Source organism: Teleopsis dalmanni, chromosome 1 (assembly GCF_002237135.1).
Source record: "Teleopsis dalmanni isolate 2A chromosome 1, ASM223713v2, whole genome shotgun sequence".
Lineage (NCBI taxonomy): Eukaryota > Metazoa > Arthropoda > Insecta > Diptera > Diopsidae > Teleopsis > Teleopsis dalmanni.
Window position 1 is genome coordinate 172,792,931 of NC_051846.1, and position 16,107 is coordinate 172,809,037.

Below are 16,107 nucleotides of genomic sequence, written 5' to 3' on the forward strand. Positions count from 1 at the left end.
CATCGGTATCTTCACAGAAGGCCTCCTCTTCATTTTTTGGTGATTCCGCCCCGCAGGGACCGCCACCACTAAGGCTCGGTGGGCCCTGGGGGAACGCTGATTGTCACCGAAGGGCCAACGTTGATATCATTGGCGGTCGTACCGGTTTATTTTCGAGTATGCGTTCAAGTTCCAACATAACGCTTGTCGAAAGGCGTGGCAGTAGCTAAAAATTAAAGTTAATAAAAATTATTACAAGTAGCCATTTTCATTATATTCATCATATTTCATCATATTGTTAAAAATTATGATTTTAATAATAGTATCTATGCATAATATGAAATTTTATAATTCGGAGAATGTTTTTTATTTGGTCTAAATTCTAAAATTTGCTTGCAAAATGATACCAATTAATTTTTTGAAGAAACTTTCTTAAACGTTGTCAAGAAAAATGACATTTTCGAAGAGATGACGTTAATATTTGAATATGATTCAGAGAAGAGCCGTAGCTACCTAATATATCCCTATAGAAAACAAAGTCAGAGGGTTGAGATCACATAATTGTGAATATTTATTCACAGGATCATTACCTGAAATAATGATCTCTTCCAATATTTTATTTCAATATTGTGATAATGATTCAATGTTGTCAATGAAAAGCAACTGGAAGTGCATACCTTACACACTTCGAGCAGCTGAGACCGTATAAAGGCATACGGTCTCTGTATATCCCCAGAGACAATGCGATCTCAACCCTCCGACTTTGAGGGTTGAGATCACATGGTTGTAAAGGTTCATTCACAGGAGCATTATGTGGATCTCTTCCAATATATAATGTTATATATAATTATATAATGATCTCTTCAAACATTTTATTTTTAAACGTTGCACATAAGCAGTATTTAATTCGAGAATAAAAAAATTTTTAATTATAGAATTTTAGTATTATCCAATAGCCGTAATGATCCGATTAGTAATATCTCTGAAAAAATATTAGTCAATCAGTTCTTCAGTCTCTAAAGTACATCAAAATTTAGCCATGTCATAGTGCCGAAACGTACTGAACTTAAAATAGTAAACCAGTCAATTGTTATGGTTCTCACTGAAAACAGTGTTACAAATTTAAAAATTAAACCTCTAAACTATAACTAAATATATACATATTTCTATGTAGAGCATCTGTGTAGATATATGTACATGTTTAAATTATTTAAATTAAAAAGAATGTTTATAAATTTCTTATTATAAAGAGAATATTACCTGCAGAGACTGCAAACTCTGATGCAATTGCTCTGCTGATGTAGCACCCAAAAGTAAGCATTGCACTGGTTCATGTTTAAGTGACCAAGCAATAGAGAGCTGCGCGGGGCTACAGCCTAATTTCTCTGCTAAAGCAGCAAGATCTCTTAATCGATCACAATGTCTACGACCTTCCTCGATGCGATCCTTGCCCCAACTACCTTGAGGTGATAATGCGGCCTAAGTTATATGTAAAAGATACGTAAATAAATATTTTTAAAAAATTAAACTGATGAAATAAACTCACATTACGATTAACTTCATCTTCAGTCCAGGAATAGCTTTGACTTTTTGTTTTAAATGAACCTTTTGGCAAAAATATTTTCTCACCATTTTGTGTATCACTTAAAGCCATTGATAGTGGTCCCCAAGCCATTAGACCCACACCAATTTTATTATACATTTCTGGTAAATATAGTTCACATTTCTCACGACAGAACATATGATATTCAGATTGTTCGACAATTGGCGTAATGCAATTGAACTGACGGCAGTTGGTATATGCTTCCATAATTTCAACTTGTGACCAACGTGCCGTACCCCAGTACATAGCCCAACCTTGTTGTATAACGTAGTTCATGGCACGTACAACTTCTGATTAAAATACAAACAAAAAGTTTTACGAAAAAAAAAAAATATTTTTCATATTAAAAAAATTTATTTGATATATAAAATTTTATTTTCTTATTTTGAATTACCTTCCATGGGGCACATGGCATCGGCTTTATGTATAATAACAATATCGATGTATTGCAGTTGTAAGCGCTGTAGACTAGCCTTTACGCATTCAATTATATGTTTACGGGAAAGACCACGTTCATCGGATCTAAAATAAATCAACAATGAAAAGAAAAAATACTTCTCAAACTCGTGTTAAGTAATTATGTATATAATATGTATATTAAAAATGTTCTATAACAATTAAATTGTGCTAGTCAATTTAAATTTTACACTTCACTAGACCATTCATGGAATATTCAATATAGCTCAAATATGTCATTAAAATAAACAATAGTTAAAGTACCAGTTCATAGCACTGTAAGAGCATTGAAACAGAGGTGAATAAAAGTTAAAACAATGCTTGTTATCTACACCAAAAAACCCGGAATAATATTTAAAAAATTCTCTGCAGAGAACGTCTTTGTAAAAAGATTTTTAATTTTTAAGATATTAATTTTTGTGAGACCCTCCATTAGCACGTATATGAGATAGACCTCATATTGATGTGTTGTTGAAAATTTATAATATTTGAATGATTTCGCATACATATAGCAGTGAAGTTATTGTGTCTCAAGTGATAGTAGGAGCAAGCCTTTTGAATAGCTTCTATGTACACGGAATGTTATTCTTACATCGCTTTACGCATTAAAAGTATATTGGTTAGGAACTACATAACAGACACATGTAATTATCGGTAGAGGGCCTTGTTACAATAAAAATAATAAAAATTAACACCAATGGTTACCAATGGAGTGGAGCATTTCAAAATCTTTTATGCTACAAACCGACCCTAACTAAATAGAAAGCACTCAGTTCTTCAAATGAAAACCAAAATTTCACTTGTTAAGGATTTTCTAATATTAGATCAATTTCAATTTCCTGCTTTTGATTTAAGAGCGAAATGTCACCTAATGGTATATGAGATTTAAGACCAGACAGAGATTTAATCTGCATCTTAGATTCTTCTAATTCACCAGATCAATGCTAGAGAATCACACAAAATATGTTTAGAGGCATCATCTGATTTTAAGAAGAGCCACAGTAGAATCTTCTCAGAGAGATCCATCATTTCGATATAACTACAAATATTCTTAGGTTTATTCTATGAAGGAAGTAAAATGCGGTCAGCCAAATTTCAATAACCAAATTGAACTAAATTTATTGTTCTTGTCTTTTCTTTGCTATTCGAATCTTTCAAACTTTTAAAAAAATAGCTTCTTTGTCGTTAAAAGAAACGTATCTTTCCGTAAAAATAATTGACTCTAAAAATTAAAAATAATTAATTTTTATTGAAAATTAAACTTACTTTGTGCTCCAATAAACTTTTGTTGTAATAACATAAGCTGTACGCTTCCAACCCGTGCGTTGTAGTATTTTACCAATTTCGGTCTCCGAGTGCGCTTCCGATATATCAAACAGATTAATACCACTCTCAATGGCCAATTTGAGTATTGCTTCTGCTTGCTCATCGCTGACACCCGGCGAAAAAACAGGCCATGTACCTAAGCCAACATTTGATACACGTAAACCACTTTTGCCTAGATTCTTATAACGTAAGCCCGGCGTAGGCGTTGAACCATGCCTCAGCGGTAGCGCCGGATTGGAGCCGAGGCTTATAGAGCGGCCTTCAGGATTGTTCGTTTGTTTTAATAAAGGAATTGCCAAGAACATTTTCATTAGTTTTATGCGTTAATTTCATAAGCAAGATTTATATATCACGTTTAATACAAAAATTAAGTGCAAAGAGACAAAACTACCAATTGCCAGTTCACAAAGACAAAAAACAACTAAAACAAAAAATTTATTGCAAAGTTTATTTTGACGAAAAGGCTGAATTGTGTTAAATATATTAAAAAAAAAACAAAAAAAAAAAAAGAAATAAAAAATAAAAGGGAACAAACAATAATTTCTAAAAAAAGCTGTCAAAGGGCTGTGTGAAATAGGAAAAAATGCTTTAACTGCAAAAATAAAATACAAAAACAAAAAAAAAATGAAAAATAAAAAAAAAATAATGTGAGTAATTAATTACAAAAATTATACATTACTCAGGACACGTAACATTTTGTGTACATTTTGAATCCTTGCTACAGGCACAAAATACAAATTCACTTAAAAATGTATACTTTTTATGTTGGATGGACACGTAAGAAGAGTTTTGGGTATGAATGGAGGAGTAGCTCATTTACAATGAATGCCATGTCGTGTTGTATGCGAGAACAGTCGAAATTAGTTTCTTATGATAATTTTACAAAAGGAACAGAATTATGTAGACAACATAAACTATACACAAATATGTATGAGATATATGTATGAATAAAAGAAAACTTTATAAATAATACCAACAATTAGTTAATAACTAAAGAACCATTTTGCTATATATATGTATATATATATATATATATATGCCACTATAAAAGCTACAACGACACGCAACAACATGGCTACGCTTTATGGTTAAGGAATTGTAATTAGAATTGGAATTGGAATTGGGTATTAAGTGTGGATTATTGGGATCGAAAGCAAAGAAATTTAACATAAAATTGGTAGTGAGAAATTTGATACCGAAATCAAGATGACCTCCCGTACCACTGAACTCCTCCATACAGTCTAGTGACGCTATTGGGGCCCGGCACCTGCAATTAAACGAAAAGCGAAACATTTATTAAATAAAAGTCAATTTATTGACTGCATTCATGTTTATTTGTAATTAATTATTGAAAATCGTGTTGAAACTTTTGCAATTTATTTAAAGTGCCCCCAAGCGATTTTAATCCTTATACTAGGTATATAAATTTAATAATTTTCTTCGGTATTTTTTTGTATTTTAAGCATTTTATTTTACTTTATTTTTTATTTTATTTTACTTTATTTTTTATTTTATTTTACTTTATTTTTTATTTTATTTATTTTATTTTACTTAATTTTATTTTTCATTTTATTGATGAAGAAACATTTTTAATTATAAAGCAACATTTTAATGGCAGCTTCATTTATAATATTTTTTTGTTTTATTTAATTTCGTAAGTTTTTTAATATCCTTTCATATACACAAGTATTTCGTGTAAAGCTGCTGTTCTCAATTTCGGTGAGAAAGTTTAATAGAATTTTTAAAGTTAATTAAAAATTGTTGACGATGTAGCTTTTTGCATATTCACCTGACTTTTTACTCTGTTTTTGGTTTTAATAGCCCAAAAAACTGTAAACTGCATCCTGGATGAAGCACAGGTGTTGACAGAGTACAAGCATTTTATATTCAAAGGTTATTTGCTCAAGTTGTTTAAAAATTTTACTATAAAAAAGGTGCTTAGGGACTCAAAATACAGTACATATGTAACAAATCCAACTGTGATAGTTTTTATATATTATATATACGCTTACAGGGCCGTCCGGTCCTTAGAGTGAAATGGGCAGTGCCTTAGCAGTCCAGCCTTTTGAAGGCAGAAATTGTTATTGGCATTATATATTAAAAATATTAAAACTGTATAATGTGCGCGACTGTTTTATTAAATAGGAAAGTAATATGTTTAAGAAATCACGGTCGTTAAATTTTTTAGGACGTCACTGTACCGTCCACATATGCTCTGCAATGTGAAGTACAGGGAATAGCCAGGAAGTGCGCCATTTACATATGCTCTGCAATGTGAAGTATGCGGTGTAGCTAGAAAGTCATATTATGATTTAAAAAATTAATAACTTTTTTATTTGCAAATATTTTATTTAATATAAAAATATTTTTCGTTTTCAATATTTAATCTAAAAGCTTGACATTTAAAACAATATATCATTATGTAAGGAATAGAACTTTTTGTTGTTTTAATATTAAAAATGTTCATACCAAAGTTATCTTAAGAAATTAGAAGCAACCTAGTACTTTTGTCTGTTTTTGATGCTGTTACTCAGCGCTTTTTTTGTTTTAATTGCCGCTGTTTTACCTATATTTTTACTGCAAGCAAGAGTTTTTATTTTCTTTTTGTTGCTGTTTGAGTATAATAGCAAATTTTTAATATATCCTTTTAGATATCATTCTTTTAATATATCTTTTTAAATTACAAAAATAACTCACATAATAGTAATAGCATTAGCGTGGGAGATTAAGCATATACAGATTATTCTATTCGCATTTTTAGAAATCTTTCAACGTCAAAAAGATCTTTCAAAAAAAAGATTTCTTTCAACGTGGCTTGATATAGGAGACAATTTTTATTTTTTTTTATTTCTAAAGAAGTATGTCTTGGAAATATCACTTTCATATAAACTTTATTAAACAGTAAATTTTTCGTTATGTGTAAGTAATGGTTCATAAAGTGATTTTCCTTGCCTTGGAAACTCGGCTGTCTTAACAAATTCTTTAAGACATCACAACCCAAACGATGACTAGCAGGTTTAATTGTTACATCTACTGAAGGAACTGTAAGGACGTATGTTATCATATTTCAATAATGTTAAATGCATTATTGATTGGTGTTGGAGCGTAGGATACATACAAAATGTGTCAGTTCTTATCCAGTGAAATCCAATTTATTTTGGTTCATGATGGTTTGTTAAAGCTGACTTGTTGAACCCATAACTTCATGAGTCGACCCAATCGATCACCATATTGTGAATTGAACTTCAATTTTTTGAGTTGTTATAGCTTTCAAATATAAGCTACTAATGATTGACTAAGACTAGGTACGGTTATCGTCATTATCTTTCGCATAACAATAGTTAACAATAGCATTTATGGCAACGGAGATGGAAAAGATGCAGAGCACACCTTCCTTTACTGTAACATGGGTAATATATACAGAAGATATAATAGCCCAGATTGAACTAATAAATCTCGAAAAAATACTAGAAAAGATAAGAGTGAATAAAAAAACCAGTGAAATATGTCGGCTCAAGTTTGGTAATGAGAGCCAATGCTATTTGTACCTTGTCAGTTAGACAAAGCAGTATTTTTCAGTAATAAATATCAACTTTTGTGTCTTACTAGCAAATTATTACACTTTCTGTAACACTCTAAATCCCTGAAGAGCCAATTTTGATATAACATAGTCCTTATGGAATTTTTGGCTGTTTTTTGTAGTTCGAAAATTCGAAATCCACAGTGTTAGATTTGAATGCACTAAAATTATCTGTTAAGAACGAGTTGGGGAAACTTCAGACGTCAGATTATGAAAGACTTGTGATGACGAAGATCTAATTGAATTTTATTATTAAAGTAGGAATGAATGTGTATATTTTATACTGCTTTTAAAGCAGTTTTATTAGAACTTTGCTTAAAGCTTTTGTAAATATCTTTAAATAAAAAACATTTCACTGTTCAATATCAGAGACAGTCGAATGGACAAGGTATACGTAAGTTAACTTGCAGCTGTCCTGTTAGTCATAATCTGAATGCGATAAACGATAAATCTGAATTAATTAAAGCGGGCAATGTGACAATTATCCATTCGCGTCAAGGATATTTACGTTGGTAGTTTTTTAATGAAGTTCCGACTATAGTTCCGCAACCAATTTCAATGTGTGTTGTGTGGTTGTTGTCGCAATTGCAGTTTGTTTACTGCAATGCAATTATATTTAAAATTACATTTATGAAGGTAATTAGAGTTGTTGGCTTCATTTCGGACCAACATAGTTTGCTTACTTGCCATTGGATTAATTAAAACGAATTTTTGAAAAATCGCTACCTTTAAAGCGTATAATTACTTGCTCACATGCGCATGCAAATGTGTTCTATAGATGCACTTCCAATTGTTGGTGTTGTTGTTGTCGTTGCTGTTTTCTTCGGGTCAAATAATATTGTGGAAACGTATATTTGTATGGACGGAATCCGAAGGAACGACAAACAGCAGCTGTAGTAGCAATAGCAACAGCCACAGCCACAGCAACAGCCACAGCCACAGCAACAAAGAGAGTTGACTAAAGCAACAGCAGCTGCAATTTGTGTTGCAGTTGCACGTTGAAAGTTGCAATTTACATTTTAAATTTGCATTGCATTATAACGTGTGAATATTATCCATATGAAGGATTTATATGCAATTACGCTTGTATGAGTATGTGCATATGTATGTATGTGGGTAAATATTTGGCTTTCTCTGTTGCATGCGGAGGTGGCACACAAACAGCTACCGCTTAAAATTTCACTTTGTGCGATGTGCGCTTTGCGTTGCATGACGCGAAGCAATTAGCAGCGATAGTCAATAGCAGCAAACTCGGCAACATCCAACAAACAGTTAACCAACGTCATGTTGTTGTTGCTTTTATTGTTGCTGCTGTTGGCAGTGTTGCATACAAAATGTGTGATTAAATGTTTTACCTTTGAGCAGAAGGACCGTCTTATCGATTTTAATATAAATTAAGTTCTTTGAAGCTATAAAAAGCGTTGCTGATAATAACAAACGCCGTCATTATTCAATGAAAGTGAGAAATGTTTATTAAGCGACTTATGGATATTTTGACATTTATAACTGCTTAATCCTGTGCTTTATTAAAACACTTTGCAAATTGAAAAAGAAATTGAGTGGACTATTTTATTAATTTTATGATAAAGGGCTTTCATAAATATGCAAATATGTGTTTATATTTTACTAAATCTGAAATTCAGAATATTGGATGCAGCTTTTCTAAATCAAATTTTACATTAAAAAGTTACTAAATCGAAGATATCATAGTACACAGATATGTTAGAAAGAGAACTATAAAAAATTATAAAAACTGAATGATTCAAACTACTTCAAAAACTTATATTAGTTTATTTCAACGATCCAATGTACTCAGTTAGGGCTGTTGGCTTATTGTGTTATCGTAAATTAACTTTAGAGGTATAAAAACCTATAAAGAAACTATAAAGTTTATTTAGGGGATAGGTTTTGCAGTTGGTCACGATTCTCAAAAAGGAAATTTGCTTTAATAGTAATTAGTAGAATAATATATAATAATAGTAGCAGAATATGGTATAATAGTAGCAGCTAATGTGCATGCGTAGCACAGTAACAAAGTAGATGTGAGACACTTTTTCCAACACTCCACAGCAGCGACAGGAACGTTTAAACGGGAGACTCAATATTCTAGCATTATTTCATAAACGGTTGTAACCCATCAGCAAACTTATCACTGGAATGCTGAATTTTTACTTAATATAATGCGCCCAACTTGCATACAGATGTATGCATATTATTGAGTCTTCACATCGTTTATTAAATTGCAGTGCACAAGAAAGGCTTTAACAGATGTTTGCATAATATCAATGATATACCCAGATTTTTCAGATACTCCGAATAATTACCTTAATGCAACAATTGCCAAAAAACCTTTCTATGACCGAGATCCAGAGTATAAAAAACATCTCCCGGCAGTAAAGCGTCTCTAGATGGAAACGCTTTGGAGTAGCACTAAAATAATTAACAATAAAGTCGTGACCGTAGTCAGTGGCCTTCAATTATAAAATAGCTTCTAACGCTTAACTAAATATAAATATTAATAAATATAAATATGACTCCTCAGTGAGGTATGCAGGTCTGATATCAATTACTGCTTAGTCTGATAAAGTGATAAACAATAATACAGTCAGGCGTAGAGAGGGGTTATGAAAAAACCTCGCAGTTAATAAAGAGTAAAACCGCTAAACTGCACAGACTCAACTAGTCTCAACATAATAATAATAAATATGACAGAAAATGTGTTAAACTAATTGAAAATTTAAATCTTCCTATTCCAAACTATTATAAAAGTTGCTTAAAATAACTGACTATACTAAAATTCGGTGTTAAATCGGTAGATAAGCTAGCTTAAGTATTCCTGACTTATGGTTTTAAAATGGTTATGATTTTTATTATAAAAAAATTGATTTTTATGATAAATTATATGATATTATGATTGAAGAAACTATATTTATTTTGAACAATAGTAAATTATATTTTATTTTTAATTAATGAATATATTATTATAGTTTATACTCTAAATAAAGGCTTATACCATCAGAGTTGAACTCGAGTTATACTCAGCTGATAGATTGTTTATGTGACAATTTTTTTATTTGTTGAATAAACTATTCAAAAATAATACACAATCTGTACTGCAAATATTATTATTAAATAATAATAGTTAGGTTAGGTTATGCTCGGTTATGTATCCACCGTTGTGATATCACAAAGAGTAATAATAATAGTTTCGCATATTTATCACTAGTATTCTTTATCTATGACACTTGTAATATTCATTGTGACATATAAGCTTTTTTGTCTCAGATTAATTGAACAATTAAATGGTTATTGTATTAAAAAAAAAAATACATACCATAAATCTGAAGAGTTGGAAAAAAAATTTTAATAAAGAGTGCAAGCGTACGTGGAAATTGCATTTACAGATGGCATTGTTTTTTTTTTTAATTTATATTGTTACCTGTAAATTGTTACCGGATTGGACTCTTCGCTTGTATTATCCATATTGTTGTTGTTATCATTGCTGGCAATACCAATGCCACCAATGATACCAGTCCCATTGACGAATGCGGTCACTGCATTGCCACTGATATTGCTGCTATTCATGGGTGCAATGCCAATGCTGCCATTCAAATTCAAATTTATAATGGCCGGCATGACACCAACATTCAATTCAGTGTTGCCAATATTGGTATTGCTTGTATTTGTATTTGTATTTGCGTGCCCGATTGTGATGGTTGTTGGTGTTGTTGATTGCATTGTGGTTATTGTGTTGCCATCGACACCGTTGCTCGTTAAATTGGACAATGCCAATGACATTTTTATTTTTCAATTATGCGTTCACAAAGTGTGGTAAGTAAAAAGCAATTTACGAAATTTTTCAATATCGCATTTAAAAATTTATTTTGCGGTTACAAATTTATTTGATTATTTTTTTTTGTTTTTTTTTGTTAAATATTGGACGTCATAATTATTACTTATTATAGTGTTTATTATAATTATTTGGTTCTGCAAATTTGTTTTTCTTTTTTTTACTATTTGGTCGTTTTTTAAATAGTTTAAATTAATTTTACTTTCTGAATTGATTTATAATAAATTTTCGTTTAAAGATATTTATATAGTAAAGTTTAAAATTAAGCGCAAAACGAACACAGCTTCAGTTCAATTTATATTTTAATTTTGTTTCTCATACAAATTATTCGATAAATTATTATATTTTCTCTGAATAAAAAAGCTTAAAAATTTTATCGTTTCAAATTGACTTAGCAGTTTTTTATTTTCATATATTTTTTAATTTTATTTGAATTTATTTTTTAATTTTATTTGAATCTATTTTTATGATTTTATTTTTTGTGAATTTAATTTAAATCATTAAAAATGCAGAAAAGTTTTTACATAATTTTAAGCAGTGTACTTTACGTTTTTTATTTTTGTTTTTTTTTTTTACTAAAAACGATTGAATAGATTTTTATGTTGTATATTTTGATTATTATTATTTTATTATTATTTTTATTATTAAAAGTTATTAATTAATTTGTTCTTATTGAAATATTTGTTGCATAGTTTAAGGCAGTTTTAGTTTTTGCTTGTTTTGTTTATGTTTTATAGCAGTTTAATGTCTATTATTAAATTTTACCTAAAAAATTTAAAATTAATAAGAGAAACTGTTTTAGTATCAATTGTTCAATTATTAAATTTTATAAAAAGGTTTGTGTTTTGTTGTTTAACATTTGTTTCTTTTTTTTTTACTTAGTACCACATAGCGTATGCGTAACGTCGTTTTTTAGAACAGAGATTTTCATTTTTGAAGTTTAAAGATGAATTAATTATATTATAATTATTAATTATATTAATAATTATATATAATTATATAATAACTACGGTTTCTAATGCCTTTTGATTTATTTGTTGAATTAGAATTATTTGTTGAATTTAGATATTTAATTATTTCATGACTAAAAATAATATTATTGTGTTACATTGTTAACTACCGAAACTGAAAATAATATTTCATATAATATATCAAGGTTATGTGATTCATTAATGATTTTAATATTTTAATTCAATTTAAGTTTTAATGATTTCAGCATATTAAACTAAAAAATAGTTTCTTTTAGGGTTACTGGTCAGTTACGTTAAACTATTGTTAAAAATATAAATTAAACAAAAACAAATTAAGTCATTTAACATCAATTTTTATTTAGTTTAATATTTTGAATATAATTTTATTTTTTTTTTTTTTTCAAAATATCTTTAAATTAAAGCTGAAATGTTGAACTAAATAAAAATAATTGGTCCAACATAATATTATAACTAACCCATTTTTTAGTTAATAAACTGGTCTCATAAAAAAATTTAACATTAAATATAAGTATTTAAATCATTACTGAAGACTATATTCGTGCCAAATTATATGGAGTCTTATATTTCTGTGTCAAAATCATATATGTGACATATAAATCATATAGACATATATAAAAAATCTTTATGAACCTACACTATTATTTGTAAATGTAAATTGCTCATTAACCAGACTATCGTGTTCCTCACGAAAGCATTATCGAAATCTTAAAAATTAAAATGAATAACCTACAGTTTTGCCCACAAACTTTTTTGTGAGAAAACGCCTGCAAGTGATAGTTTTCTAACAAATATTTTGAATATGTGATAAGTTTCCTTACAAAAAAAATGATCGGAAATTCAATAGTTACATTGAAATATCTAATAAGTAATACAAATTCGTTTTCTGGTTGCTGTGATATTTTTTTTTCAAATAAATTTACTTATCCTCGTACAAAAAAAAAACAAAATGTCCCAACTGTATATATTCGTTACAAAAAATATGACAAGATCTTAAAATAATAGGCAAATCAATGGAAGATACCTATTTCAACGTTTTTGTTATCATTTCATATTAAAATCAAATTTATAAAGACTAACGTGTCGAAGTCTTTAATATAAACATTAACCGTTTTAGTAAATGAGAATTATAATATTTAAAATTAAAATCTTAAATTATTTACTAAACGTGATGAGAATTATACCCAAAATTTTAATTTTAATCGTATGAAAGAGCAGCATGTGGCAACTAAATACTTGTACAAAATATAGAAGTATTTCGAGTATATCCGAAACTATAGAAAGAATATTTTTTCTAAAAGAAAATATGACATATGATAAATATGGTTATATGTAGCTTCATATTTTATTTAAGTTTAATTAAAAATTTATATATATATTTATTAAATTCAAATTTTTATTAAATTAATTTCAAAATATTAGATATTTAAAAATTTATAAACAATTTTAAAAGATTAATAAAATAAATTAATTTTAAGTCATAGTTGTAAATTAAAACAAACGTAGAAGTTTGAAGAATAAATCTTTTATGTAATAAGCGGTTTCACGTATTTTTAACTAAACTTTTAACTAAATAAGACAAATGGTAATTAACTCATATTATGTATTTTTATTTATTAATTCAAAGATATTGTTATATCACAGACGTAATGCTGAGTGGAAAATGTGTGGTTTGTTTGCGAAAGTTATTGTAGGATTAGACAGGTACTTTACCCAAGAGCAGATAATTACGCTTTTACCTAATGAAAGCTTGATGGTTATATGTTTGTTTTAGGAGAGGTTATAGGTAATTAGTAACACAAGGAATTTATATTCATTCCCTCATTCACTATTCATCCACAACAAAATCTTGTTTAATCTAGTACCTTTCCTAAAAAACATACCTGCTCAAAAAGTATCCGGATTTTGTTGTTAACTACTTCTTAAGTAATAGACCTTTCTCAAAAAGGTACTCCTTTTTTTGTTATGTTGGTACACCCTTTCTTGACATATGGTACAAATTTGAGCGCTATCTGTCAATTAGTTTGTTTACAGCAGCTGTTAATGTGAGACTATCTCAAGTGCATTTAGCGATTTTTACTATGAAAAATTCTTAAACGCGATTTTACAGGTCAACTATCTTATGCTTAAGAAATTGATACTGAAATGTAACTTATAAACTAAGAAGCTAAAATTTTGTGCAATTTCGTTTGCAATAAAACTGCCATGTCTTTTTTTTGTCTTCTTTGGTTAAATATGTTAAGTGGATCCACCTAATATATCCAACCTTGTACACTAGCAATAAAACATTTGGAAATGTGTTTACAAAGTCCAATATGACATCAAAAATAAAATTCACAAGAGTTCAGAAACCCTAAAAGTATGCTTCGCTTTCTTAACAATAAGGTAACAATGCCATCAACCTGAAGGACACTTTCATTGATAAACAGTGACAAATACAAGTACGTCTTCTTTATTCCTTAAAAATTTTTATAAAATCCAATTGAAGGACTATCACAAAAAAAGTTTTTTTTAAAAAAATTGTAGAAAAAAAATGGCACAATAACAATGCATTTGGCAGTTACTTAGCTTGAAAAGGATATGTGCTGTGTGCTGTGTCCTGTGTGTGGTTCTTAGTGCACTTAAAGACATTTAGAAGTGTGCGCACTTGTTTGTTTGCCCTAACACATTGAAATTTGTGTGCGTTCTTGTGTTTTTTTTTTGCTGTTTTATGGTTTGTTGGCTTGAACGTTCATTGTTGTTTGGTTTTGATAACATTTGTACATCCTGGTTTTTGTGTTTTTCGCAGTGCTATTCGTGTGTCCCTAGAATGTTTTTTGCTTTGTCATGGTTTTGTCTTTCTTAGTGTCAATGTTGATTTTTGTGTCACTTTGAGTGTTTCCTCTACGTGGCAACTCGTACTTCGGCCGCAATTGAATTACAAAACCGCAATTCATTAAACTTTAATGCAATTTAAAATGTTAAGCTCATGCAATTTCCATTTTTATTGACCGAACACAATGACAAAAACATTTCAAATTAAGTTTTAATTTTCATTTTTTGCATTAAGAAAATAATTTTGTTTTGTAAATTGAAATGAATTTTTCATGTTTGAAAGGATGTTCGAAAACAATGCAATATTATAGTATTTATATTTTGTTTTTCTAACGAATTTAAAATTTCAGTTAAATCCTCTTTTGTCTTTATTTTATGTTCCTTTTTTCTCATAATGTTTTGTGCAGTTATTTTTATAACTAATGCAGCTTTTATCTGAGAAATTGCAAAATTATCTCACTAACTTTTCAATAAAATTTTCATAGAAACTTTTTGTATTTAATTTCGTAAAATGTGTTGAGAAATTTCTTTAAAATTGCACCTTTTCATGCCAACTAAAAAGTTTGAAATTAGTTTAATGCTTTGCTTTGCTTTCAACCAGCAGTTCTTCATTGTAATGGAAACGGTTTTGTATTTGGTTATGTTGAGAAGTTATCAGTGAAGGATTCTGTACGGATTAAAAAATTAACAGGAAACATCTTTAAAAGTTTGCTGACAGGAAAATGTGCTCAGGTATGTTTTTTTATTAGTTCTTACTGTGCAAAAAAGCATCTTCATGACTATGTAAAGGAGAAGTAAAATATTAAAGAGAAAATTTATTATTCAATTATATTTTATTAGCTTAAAGGAAGTAAGAATATATTTCAGATATGAATAAGTTTTATAAGTTCCAAGATTTATTTTTCTTTATTTGTTTTATTAAATATTGCATTTACTTCAAGCTTGATAGTTTGGTACCAGAGAGATAAGATAAAATTAAATCATACTTTTTTTTAAAAAATATAAAGCACAAAATGTAGAAAAATAAAGACAAAAAATTTTTCAACATTTTTATTTATTAATTGTGGCTCAGCCATAAGTTGTTTCGCTCATTTATTTAATTCTGTACTTTATAAAAATACAGTTTCCTTTGCTTATAATAATATTTCATTAATTACTGTATATTTCTGAAGAAAATATTTAAAATAAAAATATGTTAATTGCTTTCCTTTGAATGGACAATAAAGTTTGAACTTTTCATCCCAAAAATATGCAATCCAAAGATATTCAATCATATTTATACATTGCAAAAATGTGCAATAAATACAAATTTTAACATAGGAGCAGGAGGACTTAATTTTAAATGTATATAAATATTCTTGTTTCATTTTAGAATGTTTATTGAAATAATTTAAAGTCTTTTGATATTTAGACCAAAGTGTATCGGTAATAATTGGCAAAAAAATTGAAAAAATGTGATATATAATAATTCCACAAAAAATATTCTAATTAAAGTAAAGAAACATCCCAA

At 28.8% G+C, this 16,107-nt stretch overlaps 1 protein-coding gene across 2 annotated transcripts; it reads right to left on the bottom strand.

Moving 5' to 3' along the window:
• Positions 1-78: 78 nt before the first annotated feature.
• LOC119670200 (voltage-gated potassium channel subunit beta-2-like) lies at positions 79-10,836 on the bottom strand. 2 transcript variants are annotated; one of them, XM_038080364.1, is made up of 7 exons: positions 10,384-10,836; positions 4,561-4,631; positions 3,305-3,623; positions 1,977-2,104; positions 1,526-1,869; positions 1,240-1,458; positions 79-205 (listed from the first exon to the last, which is right to left on the bottom strand). In XM_038080364.1, the coding sequence occupies exons 1-7, from the start codon at positions 10,740-10,742 to the stop codon at positions 104-106; spliced, it is 1,542 nt and encodes a 513-aa protein (XP_037936292.1). In that variant the 5' UTR covers positions 10,743-10,836; the 3' UTR covers positions 79-103. The 2 variants fall into 2 exon arrangements, with proteins under 2 accessions (XP_037936292.1, XP_037936291.1); XM_038080363.1 differs by having other exon boundaries at positions 1,526-1,872.
• Positions 10,837-16,107: the final 5,271 nt, after the last annotated feature.